We start from the raw sequence: 12493 nt of genomic DNA, 5'->3' as shown, positions 1-12493 counted from the left end.
GTAGAACACTTGGGTTAAGCGTGAGCGACTTTATACAGTCCCCAGTACTGGGAACGCAGGGGAGGGGACCATGTGTGTGTGCCACTAATCCATTAGGAAGCTTTCTTAGCTTTTCTAAGCTTTCTTAGTTATAGATGTTTCTTATAAAACATCTATAACTCACACCAATTTTTCCATACTTGTGCGCATTTATAAACAGGGAAGGATGCAGAACTCAGGTTTTCATGTTTGTTTTTAATTTCTCACAGAACCTGTCATATCTTTCTTCAAAAATAAGTAAACTGTGTCTATAAAGTGACACACTTTCCACAGAAATTTAGTAGAGATTGTGGATATTAATTAACTACCCCCATAAAAAAAGAAGACTAAAGTAGTCATATCTGAAAATTAGTCAACTTTAGTTTGATTCTAATTCTGATCTGAAAATTAGTCAATCTTGGTTTGGTTCTCTGTTTTGCCACCTGTCAGTCAAACGTTGCTTTGAACTCTGTAGGATTAAATTCCTCATCTCTAAGCTAAGGAAATTAATAATATGTACCTTAAGAGTAAGTATACTAAAGCTTAATAAGGGTTAATCTCAAGGTTAGTAAGAGCTTAATGTAAAACTTTTTGTATACATACTAAACACTTAATAAGTTGTAGATCTTATTACTATTAAAGATTCAAAGTTACTTTATTAGAAAAGGAATACAGCTATTTTATCATTATAACACCCATAACTAGTATCTTTTCCAAGAGTTAATGCTCGCATGTCTATTATAAAAACTTTGCTCAAATATGCTTCCAATTAGAGAGTCCCAGCATGTTTGAGAGGGTTCACATATGAACCCTCCAGTTCACAAAGAACTGGAAAGTAGTGTTTATGGAAAAAAATCATAGAAATTAATTTACTTAATCTCAGAAGTGAAAATAATTTATTGTGGAAGATATTGACTGTTCTGCATTTTCTTTGAGAATAAAGAAGTAATGCAAATGCAAGGTACTGAAATTGCAGTCTAAGGAAACGAAGTTGAATAGGTAATCTTAGAGGACATTGCCAAAGATGCTTCTTAAAAGCTGAAGCTATTCCCCTATATAAAATATGGACAATAATCCTTACCAGGATGAAAATATTAAATCAGGAGGTCACTGGCAATACCTTGCACCCTGTAAATTCAGGCATTGAATTAATTATAGGGGGGGGGGAAGAGCTTTGCCCATAATTGCATAGAAGTAATGTATACTGATGATGAAATAATGGTTCATGATAGCATTATTCCTGAAGACATTATTGAATTTCTCCTCATGTGGAATACTCTATTGAACATTGAACAAAGAGAATTAAGCACCAGCTACAAATTTAATTACATAAGAGTAATTTGTGATCTGTAGCACAAATACTGTATTAAGGCTAACATTAAGAAGAAGAGAAAAATGATCCTCACTTCTCAGAAACAGCATCTTAAAGATGTGTTTAATAAATAGAAAAGTTAAGTTTTCATATCATAAAGATGCAGTGAGAGGAATGGTCACAGTGTTGAGAGTCCTGAGGGAGAACTATCATTTGCACATTTCATTCTCCATGATCTGGGCCCGGCATTCCCCCCTGGTGCGTGTCAGCAAAGGTTTACTTTCTGACACAACTATGAGGTGACTTCTGCAGCATGGCCCGAGGGGCCCTGTCACAGCCATTTATCACCAAGGAGCTGAGACATGTAAGGGCTGATTCCACAATAAGGTAGTGGATCTGACATGATTTGCCGTCACCATATTTGTAGGTCTTGAGGATGTGATCTTGTGACTCTGCTGTGGATGGACTTTCCGTTTCACTCTTTTCCAAGGGTTTTATTTCACCCAAGTTGGTATGCCTCATAGGATCCCCAGGGGGAAGTGAATGCTAGGTCAGTTGGAACAAAAGCAGCTGTCACATTTAGGCATTGCTGCCTCATTACTTCTACACACATTATTTCTCAAGTGCATCATCCACATAAAACCACATATTATCACATATGTAGCTGACTCTCCAGAGGGGCATACAGTCAAAGATGGATATGAAAAGGATGCCATGTGATACCAAGCCCTCCACACACACAAAGCAGTGAAAATTTTTCCTGTGTCTCTTCAACCTCTCCAATCTGTTTTTGCCTCCTTCAAGATATCCTACGTGCATATCTGTCTTCAACGTATCATTCTCTTGTTTATTTGCTGACCTCTCCATTTTTTCAGTTAGTCTTCCAACGAATAAATATGGAGCCAGGTTCCATACCACTTGTCAATGAACAAATGTGGTCTCTGCCCTCAAAGAACAAGATAACTTCATAAATTCAAAGATCAAAATCTCATATAGGCCATTGTAAAACTAACAGATAACTTCCTCTGCAATGGGAACTCAGAAAAGACAGAGCAGTACAAGTAGGTGAAGTCAAATTAGAACCAAATGTACATGATGTCTTGATATTGTAGCAGTACACTTTCTGTAAGAAAAATTCAAGGTAGGCCCAGAATCTTCTGCACCCAAGAGAAGCAGTCACTAACAGGCTCTAGTGCTCAATTATTTGGAAGGAAAATTAGAGATATCACCTCTCAGGACAAGATGGATTTCTTATTTTTATAAATTTTTGTTTTTGCTTTTGGGCAACACCTGGCAGTCCTCAGGGGTTACTCCAGGCTCTGCAATCATGACTTATTCCTGGCATGCTCAGGGAACCATACTGGATACCAGGGATCGAACCCAGGAAGGCCGCATGCAAAGAAAATGTACTACTCACTGCACCATCACTCCATCCCCCAAGATGGATTTCTTTCCACAAGAATTCAGGGATTCCAGTATATACCTATTGCACTCATTAGAATCTTTAGAGAATTGTGTTACTGTCCAACTTTTGTTTTGGGGCGTTTTTTATTTCAGATATCTGTTATGAAAGATGCTAAGTCTTCGTATGACAAGAAGTCTCTTTGACTAAAATTGGCTTTAAAAAAATCCAAAGTTTTGAGATATATCCCTTAGGAACTTAAGTAAGTTCCTTCATTACATCAGGCCTGTCACATGCCTTTTAAAACTGAATGTTGAAAGGATAGTACAGTGGGTGGGACACTTGCCTTGCATGGAACCAACCTGGGTTTGATTCCCAGTGTCACATATGTGATCTCTGAGCACCACCAGAAGTGATCTCTGAGTGCAGAACCTGAAGTAAGCCCTGAGCACTGCTGTATGTAATGAAAAAATAAGCAAATGAAATGAAAAGGATTAACTAATCTCATATCTCTGGCTTTCTACAATGTGTGAAAAGCAGTCCATTCTCCAGAATTCTCTTGCCTATGTGATACAGTAGACTAATCAGCATGTCTTTGCTGAATTTAGATGAATTTTAATCAGCTTAGTGTAGCCACAGTGGTAAACTTATAAGGACCCGAGGTAATGATTGTCAGTCTTTGGCTAATAAAGTGTCTTGAATTAATAAAAGAGATGATAAAATCATTTTATTTAATACATTCAGTTTCTTAGGCAAACTTTTTTGCCACCTGAAAGACAGGGAGGGACAAAGATACCACTATTAAGGAATCAGTTGACTTTTTTTTTCTTTTCTTTCAACCTTGATTTATCTTTGAGACCAAGCAGAATTTAAACTTTCTCACAATCATCAAATAGTGCTATAGATACTTAATGATACCCCCTGGAGATAGATTCACAGATAGAGAAAGTCTAGTTATAACTCATTTCAGTTCTTCCTCCTGTCAAGCACAAACTTAAAAGTAGGAGGCAAGTTTTCTTTCCAAGTTTCTTCATCCTGGAACACTCAGTACTTAGTATCACGTATGTATTGTTATTTGAGTATTTTAGTCCCAGCAGTTTTCCTTTTTATAGTCTCTCCATGCCCATTTTAATTCCAGCATCTCTCAGCAACAACTTGAGATGGCATTTAATTATAAATACAGGTGAAGACCAGGGATTTTTGTTGACCTGGACTGTCCTCACCATTCATAAAGTTGGTGATCAGGGCTTTTCAGTCTGAAAGAAAATTAAATTACTTAATCACAATACCAAAGGGACTTATCCCATTTCCTACTACTCTTTGGAAGTGTATGGAAGTGTATTCTGTGTTTCTAGCTCCACATTAAAGATGAATGGTGGGGGTGGAGCAATAGCACAGTCGGTAGGGCATTTGGAGTGATTCCTGAGTGCAGAGCCAGGATGAAGCCCTGACCATCGCCGGTTGTGACCCAAAAAGGAAAAAAAAAAGATGAATTGCAGCCTTCTGGAAGGGGAGTGGGAAATCAAGACCAGGAAACCACGTCTAGCTATCAACAATGTAATGTGGACTGATGTGTCTTCCCCATTGATGATACTGGGAGATTTTGTGGTTTTACATCCTCCACTTAAGAGAGAAAGGGCTTATTGCCTAAAGTCCAAGGTAGGGTGATCTCTTGTTTCCTTATATTCCATAAGGAAACAGATGAAACAAGTAGAACAAGAGACATCAGAGCACCTGATTTAAATGTCCTTAGCCCTGCCGTGGAAGAAGTATACTTATTTCTACCATGTGGAACTCCGCAATGGGAAACAGCAGTTGCAGATCATAGGCAAAATATTCTGCTTCATTTCAATGTGAAACCAAGAGAGTGAACTTCATGGGAGAGTGTCCTAATTGCTAGGATTATTCTAGCAAAGAAGAGTCCAGGAAAAAAGCAGAACATTTGTACTTTCTACAGATTTATTTTCAAAGACATTTTAAGTTTTTATAATTTGGTGTATTCACTTTCTATTCTAATACCAAATCCTTGTTTTCCTAGGGAAATGAATAAGCGTCTAACAGAGGAGCAAGCCAAGAAAACTTATGATCGCGCCATTAAGCTAGAACAAGAATTTGGAGAATATTTTACAGGTAAGATTATATAACTTTAAACTGTGAGAAAGGAGATAAATTGCGCTGAAATGTGATGTGGAGAGGGGCCCAGGCCTAGTATAGCTGGATCCTGAAACATCCTTACTGAGAATTTCTGACTTCCCTCTGTTTCCTCCACTTGACCCAGAACTCTGAGCTCTAGCTTCCCTGGATCTAACCACAGCAACTTCCATATTCCCACAGACCCCCAACTGAAACCATGAGGGCAGATGCTAGTAGGATATCTCTAGCACTAAGAAGACTTTAAGCAGGATGCCTCTTCTAAACTATCTCCCTAAAATTATCCAAAAACTTGAAAAAGAAATGTTAAAAAGGACTTCAGAATGTGCAGTGCCCAAAGTTGTGCACTCTGTGTGTCTGTCCACATTAAGAGCCCTTGACTGGAATGCATTTCCTTATTTTAATGAATTCCCTGGCAAATCTAAATACTAAATTAATTTTTATGTTTTAACATTTCCTTAAGCACATGAAGTTCAGAGAACTAAGGAAGGCTTTTTCTTTCTGAATATTTTAAGTTCTCTCTCTTTTTTCTGTTCTTTCTCTTTTTCTTCTATCCTTCCTTTTATTCCTGCAGGGATTCAAGGGGTAAATACCCAACAATAATCAGATCTGGAGCTGCAACATACAATAGGCTGTAATCCCTTGAGCTATTTCCCTGGCCTCCTCTATCTTATGCAGCTTTCATGAAGCTACCATACAATTTAAGGAATAGTTAATTTTTATTATTAGTAGTAGTAGTAAATCACCATGAGGTACAGTTACAGGCTTACAAACTTTCGTGCTTGCATTTCAGTCATACAATGATTGAGTACCCATCCCTCCACCAGTGCCCATTTTCCACCACCAATGGTCCCAGCATCCCTCCCACCACCTCCACCCTGTCTCCTCCACCCCGCCCCACCTCTGTGGCAGGCCATTCCCTTTTGCTCCCTCTGTCCTTTTGGGTGTTGTGGCTTGCAATAGAAGTATTGAGATGGCCCACATCCAAAAGAACAAAAGCAACCAGTGCTGGCACGGATGTGGGGAGAAAGGGATTCTCCTTCACTGCTGGTAGACTATAGACTGAACAGGAATAGTTAAATTTCGTGGAATTTCCCTTATAATTGATTCATATAGTTTAGAAATAAGAACTTTACTAATGAATATTCTTTTTTGATATTAGACATTTTTAATCTGAAATTATTAGTAGTTTGCAAATAGGTGGATTGGGTAAACAAGTAAATTCCTATCAATACCCAATATGACTGGTAGTTTATCTGAAAATTACATGAAGTATGACCATAAAATCAAAAATACATACATTTTGACAAGAGATTTATATTCAGGATTAAAGTTTAATGATCAATATGTTCTGAAGGGTGACTTTGAAGATGTATGGGGAAGTTTTCCTCCCACTAAGCAATGATCAAAAACCAGCTGAGCATCCAGCCACTTGACCAGAAAATCGCATCAGATTCCACAACTTGAGAGTTTAATCCTACAGCACTGCCCCCCACTTCATATGAGGCTTACAAGCCCGAGTTGTTACCTGTGGTCCTGGCTACTAATTATAAATCAGAGGTACCCACAACCTCCTCCTTGGTTTTATTAATTTTCTAGAGTGGCTCACAAAACTCAGGAATCCTTTTAATCACCAGTGTACTGGTTTATTACAAAGGCTCTCTAGGGTTATGAATCAATAGCTAGATAAAAAAAAAAAACAAGACTGAAACGCAAGCATGAAAGTTTGTAAGTCTGTAACTTTATCTCATGGTGATTCACTAATAAAAAAAAATAATAATCAACTGTACCCTCACGGTGATTCTCTAATTAAAAATAAATAAATTATAAAAAAATAAATAAATAATAATCAAGGCAAGTAGTGGGGAAGGGCTTTTAGAGCATATCACTCTCCCCAAACCTCCATTTGTTCACCAACCAGGACACTCTTCCTAGCTCCTCCTGTTGAGTTTCAATACAGTCATAATTGATTATTCTTAGACTACTGAAAAATGAGTCAACATTCTGCCCCTCATCTTCAACATTCAACTCCCCATCCCACCCCAGAAGAGAAGATGAGACTGAAAGCTCTGCATCTTTCATCATAGGGTTGGTTCTCTTTGCAACTAGTCTTCATCACTGGTCATCAACAGAACGAGGAACTTCCTTGTTGACCACATCACCTAAGAAATTATAAGAGTTTTAGGAACTCTGGACCAGAGAAAGAGCAAATACATATATATGAAATTTTATCAATGTATAACTCAGAGAAGGCATACATAAAATTTATGAAATGGGTAGCTCATTGTTTTGTATAATAATTATTATTATCCAAATAAACATAATATGTATATATTATATTAATAATATATAGATGTAATTATATTATTATAAATAATAAGTGTTATTATTTCATAATAATATAATAAATAAAATAATGGTATTAATAATATAAATGGTGATTAATGATAAATAATTGTATTATAATAATTATAATTGTGATAAAATATTGATAATGAGTATAATTAATGATAAAATAATTAGTGATAATAATAAATAGTTGTTTTTTTATTTTCCTGTAGAAAGAGGGAAAAGACTAAGATGCCTTAGTTACTGATCAAACATATGCTTTGAAAGCATCTATAATTTTGCTTAAGTGAATTTTCTGGTTCTTTTATTACTAATTAAAAGGAAAGGGAGAAAAAGTCACTGTTCTGAGCTCCTGCTGTGTGATTGTTGGCCATTCTTCAAAACCCAAGGAATGATTCCTAACTCAGAGTTTATTTGTTTTTATTGTAGCTATTGTCCAAGGAGACAGCTTAGAAGATATATATAACCAGTGCAAGCTTGTAATTGAAGAGCAATCTGGGCCTTTCATCTGGATTCCCTCAAAGGAAAAGTTATAAATTAGTTACTGCACCTCTGACAACAACAGAAGAGCATTTAGAAGAACAAAATATATATAATATACTACTTGGAGGCTTTTATGTTTTTGTTGCATTTATGTTTTTGCAGTCAATGTGAATTCTTATGAATGTACAACACAAACTGTGTGAAGCCATGAAGGAAACAGAGGGGCCAAAGGGTGGGACAGAAAAGACATTGCAGATTTCAAGAAAGCTTTGGTTTGCTCAAAGTATCAAGTGTAGGGATGAACCTTTCATGGGCCTCTGCCCAGGAGATGAACAGCCTCCTCACCCAGTAGTCCAGAGCTGACTTAGCTGCTGAGCTCTCTGTGTTGTTTGCTTTAAAGAAAAGTTGCCAGCACTTGAACTTCACCAACCTTACCATTATCACATCTGTAATTGGTACCCTTCGAATTTTATAACTATGCACATCCTTTGATTTCTTAACAAGCAAAAGAAGGAAAGAAGGAAAAAGGGAAAGGAATCCCTTTGGAGATGGCAAAATCAGGGAAGGATAAATGTGTAGTTTCCGTGGCTGGCATCTGCAAAACAAGCATTTCATAGAATTTGCCAGTTTATGGAGGACTGACCTTGGAGGAGTTTAAACTCAATCTGGGGTTAGCATTTTGATTGTTTATTGTCTATTTTGCCATTTATAAACTGAAAGAAGGCATTAAACACAAGAATAATTTATACAATAAAAATATATTAAATGTATAGAAATGAATTTCTATAGGTAAAACAAAGTTTTGTGAAATATTTTGTAATGATTAATTAATTGAAAGACAAAATGTATGCACTATCAGCAGATGATCAAATTCTAGAACTGAAAGTTGCACTCCCCCTTTTGTGGCCAATGATCCATTAAGTACCTCTGAATTCCTTCTAAAAAGTCTGATAAAGACTTCTCCCTCTCTCACCTTCCATATTAGTGATACACTCTCATGGAGCACACCTCCTAATGAGTTTTCCTCATCGATATTTTTGGAAACCATTTGGGTAGTGCATTTTTAAGCTGATGGCCTTCAAGAACAAACTCATGCAAATTACCTAATGGGAAGTTTTGCTTTTCTCTTATTAACCAACCTGAATCTGCCATGCAAATAGTAGAATAACTTGGTTACTTGCATAAAAATCTTAAAAAGATAATTTAGTATTTTGTCAAACTAGAAGTAATTAGAATTTTTTGGCCTGTCTCACAAATAAATAGGACTTTTGTAACAGCCAGAGATGGTCAAAAACCATGGAGATATCTATCCAAGATGCACTATTTTTTTGAGGAAGAGAGAGAGAGAAAGAAATATCTGTAGGAAGGTGAGGGGTGCAGGCTTTTGTTTCTCTGTACAGGACAAAGTGCTAGAACCACAAGAAAATGCAATGACTTTGAGCTCAACCAATTGAACTACCTTTCTTGGGGGCTGCACCTGGAACAAGTTTATTTTTTAGAATTATAATAATGATTTTTTTTAAAAAAAGAAACCTCCCAACGCCTATATAAATTAAGAGTTGATGATGTCAGTATTACTTGTGCCCATGGTGTTTAGAGAGAGACTTTTAATAACCACTCAACTCTGGGTTCTACACATGCCCAGACCAAGCCCCGTCGCCTTATTTCCGGGGTACATGCAGACCTGGCAGGGATTCTGCCACACTGTGCAGCAAACCAGCATAGAGGCTGGATGAGAACAGGAGAGTCATCAGCAATGATGGGGCTTCTTCACAGTAAGAACAGTGGAGCTCAGAATGAGGGTCTCTTTCTGAAATCAACCATTGATTTTACACTAAATACCATTGTCTGCCTGGCTGCAGTCACCAACACAAACACAAGAGTACAAAATTACCCATCTACCGATAGTCTGAGGCTGCCTTTGCCACTGGAAGGGCTAGCAAAGCATTTTGCCACTAATGCAAGTTAAATTTCCAGAAACTTCCTTAGAGTACTCAAAACAGCAAAGCTGTGTCCTTATCAGTAATCCACCAGTTTCAGGTCAAGTTCTACTTCCATCATATTGCTCCCAAAGTTTTCTGCCACCAGAATGCCATTCCTGATCCCAGCTCTCTTTCTAGGCCACCATGATAACTTCTTTGGTTTCTTAATTGAGCATGCAATCGTTTATTTAAAGGACTGTCATTAATGAGTAGATGTTATTTTGCGGGTCATGTGATGTGCTTTCCATTTAATATTAAGTATTGCTGTGGCTGAGTTGAGTACAATCAAATTGAACCACCATCCCTTGGTTTTGTAGTAATATAATAATTTATTTTCCTAGTGTAGATGCTTCCAAATTAGAATTGGCATTTGCACTGATTTTTTATGTAGATTTCTATACATATATATACACATATATTTGCTTGAAGAATCACCAAGCTCATTGGTGAGAAGGTCTTTTACTATAGAATTTACACCTCCGTTTGCTGTGTTGTCTTGCATTTCCCAATGTTGAGGTCTCTAGGGCTCCAATGAATTGTTGTAGCTCACAGAAAATCTGACCACTTGGATGGAAATGGCATGAATATTACCCAGATTACATCTGGTGCAAATGCACTTGGAGCCTGGGACCAGACTGGTGCTAACACCGCAAACTTTGTCCAGAGCTCTCTCCAATTTGAAGGGTTGCTGGGGGCGCAACGTCACTTTTACATGCTGGGCCCTTTCAGAAAAGTGCCAGATCGTGTCACTGGTGCTATTTGTCATGCTCTGGTACAATGTGTAGCACCATGGGGGTCTCAGCTTTACCAAAATCAAAATCCCATTTGTCAGCTACTTGTAGGGGCATTGGCATTTGGCTTTCCTCCCTGGGATTTGTGGGCCTTTCCTCCCAGGCTCCAAATCTTGGCTCAGTCTGTTGTGTGAGCCCATCTTCCCAAAGCTGCACTCAGGTGCTCTGTGAACTGTCTGTGAACCTACGGCCAGCCCTTCAGGACCTTCTCTGATTTTTCTTTCTCTTCTCTCTGCCTTCCCCTTTCATTGCTGTCTCATTCCATCTTCCTCTTTTTGAACCTTTCCTCGGATCCTTCTTTCATGGCTTCGCTAAGTCATTGACCTTCTACAATCCTTTATTCTCTCATTCTTCAATTCCCCTATCCATCTCCCATTCATCTCAGTCTCTTTCCTCTTCCTCTTTCCCTTCCTTTTTTGTCCATCATCTCTCCATATCTCTAAGCGTCTCTCCAACCCCCACATGCCCTCATGCCCTCATGTTGCGGTCCTGTGTGGGCTCCTGGCTGACTCAGACAGCAAGTCCATCTGTTGGACTGATGACACAAATACTTTGAGTCATCATTTCACCTATGCAGCCCAGAAAGCCAAGCTGAGAGTGAGGGCCCGCTCTGGAGCAGCTCCAGCGCCCTCATAGAGCCAGCCTGCACCGCTGCCTAGCAGCGACGATGCATGCTCTGGGCAGGCAACACCTGGGTGCCTCTGCCTGAAGCCGGTCCTGAGAGCACCATCTGGCACCATGGCCTGGCTCTAAGGACGCTTCCTTTCAATAAAGGCAGACTCTGGCCCCAACAGTTACTCTGACAACAGAACCTCTCCTTTTTCATGGAAGCCATGCCACTGCCTTGGTTTGGAGAGAGACATTTTCCACCTTCATACCCTTTCTTTTTCCCATTCTCATGTGAAGCCCCTTCTGCTTTTCAGCTGGTGATTGCTCTGGTGAGATGGAGTGGACTTGCTGGTGAAATGACATCTTTTTTTCTGTCTTGGTCCTGCCTAAATTCTTTCAAAAAATCTTTAAGTCAAGGACTCAGGATAGTTCCTAAATTTATCATAGTGATTTGTCATTCCTAGGGAGGAAAAAAGGGACATTTCCCTTAAAGCATGTGGAGTACCTGCTGTGACAACTGATTTAACAGAGGACTCCCTACAGAATTCTGTGGCTATACACTTCAGTTATGTGTGGTAGAGATAGCACATCTGTTATGTATATTCATACTACATCGGGTATGAATGAATGGATGTAAACCCACACATATTCCAGTCTGTAAATATCCTTCCTTGCAGAAATCTGTGCTTCAGAAACCACTTCTTGTACAGCTGTGCAGTTTCTTATGACAACTGAGGATCAGCTAAGCCAGTAGACCAACCAGACAAAGATCAGTGAAAAGGTAGAAACTAGAGAATCTCCTTAGCAATTCATGAGAACAGAAAACCAAATGGCCAAGTTGACTCCCAATGGGATGGAAAACTTTTCTTCCATTCTTTTTGAATTTGTGTTTCCCAAGTGTGTCTTAACTTCTGAGTGCACCAGGCTGTACCTGTTAGAACTTTTCAATATGACAATTTTGTGCTTCTCTCTAACAGGATGTTTCTCCATTGAGCTGTAGTGCAGGATGGTAGGGGGACACGCCTTGCAGGGGCTGGAGCTTACAGAGACACTGCACAGCTTACACTCCTGTTAAGTGTAAATATTCGACACTTCCATTCCATTTGTGTACAAAATAAAGCACACAGAATTATAAAATCAAGATGTATATTTCATACTCGGTGTGTCGGTCCATATTTATTGTCTTTCCACTGTCAGCAGTGGGTCCATTATAAAAATACTTACCATAAGTCTGTCGTGCCTTGATTATAAAATATAAGTACAAAAACATTACTTTGGGGCCCGAAACAATAGTACAGCAGGTAGGTTGTTTGCCTTGTATATAACTGACCCGGGCTTGATCACTGATATCCTATACTGTCCCTGAGTCCACCAGAAGTGATCGCTGAGCACAGAG

General features: G+C 38.6%; 1 protein-coding gene across 24 annotated transcripts in view; it reads left to right on the top strand.

Moving 5' to 3' along the window:
* DLG2 (discs large MAGUK scaffold protein 2) overlaps positions 1–12251 on the top strand; it is a 1649366-nt gene extending 1637115 nt beyond the window's left edge. For all 24 annotated transcript variants that reach the window (XM_055122503.1, XM_055122502.1, XM_055122499.1 and 21 more), the window contains 2 exons: positions 4771–4862; positions 7662–12251. In XM_055122503.1, coding sequence (XP_054978478.1) covers positions 4771–4862; positions 7662–7768 — 199 coding nt within the window. In that variant the 3' untranslated portion in view covers positions 7769–12251. The remainder of the gene's footprint in view (positions 1–4770; positions 4863–7661) is intronic.
* The last annotated feature ends 242 nt before the right edge of the window (positions 12252–12493 follow it).

This window comes from Sorex araneus, chromosome X, assembly GCF_027595985.1.
Source record: "Sorex araneus isolate mSorAra2 chromosome X, mSorAra2.pri, whole genome shotgun sequence".
In the NCBI taxonomy this organism is placed as follows: Eukaryota; Metazoa; Chordata; class Mammalia; order Eulipotyphla; family Soricidae; genus Sorex; species Sorex araneus.
Note: the sequence above shows the minus strand (reverse complement) of the source record. Positions and strands in the feature narration are given on the sequence as shown.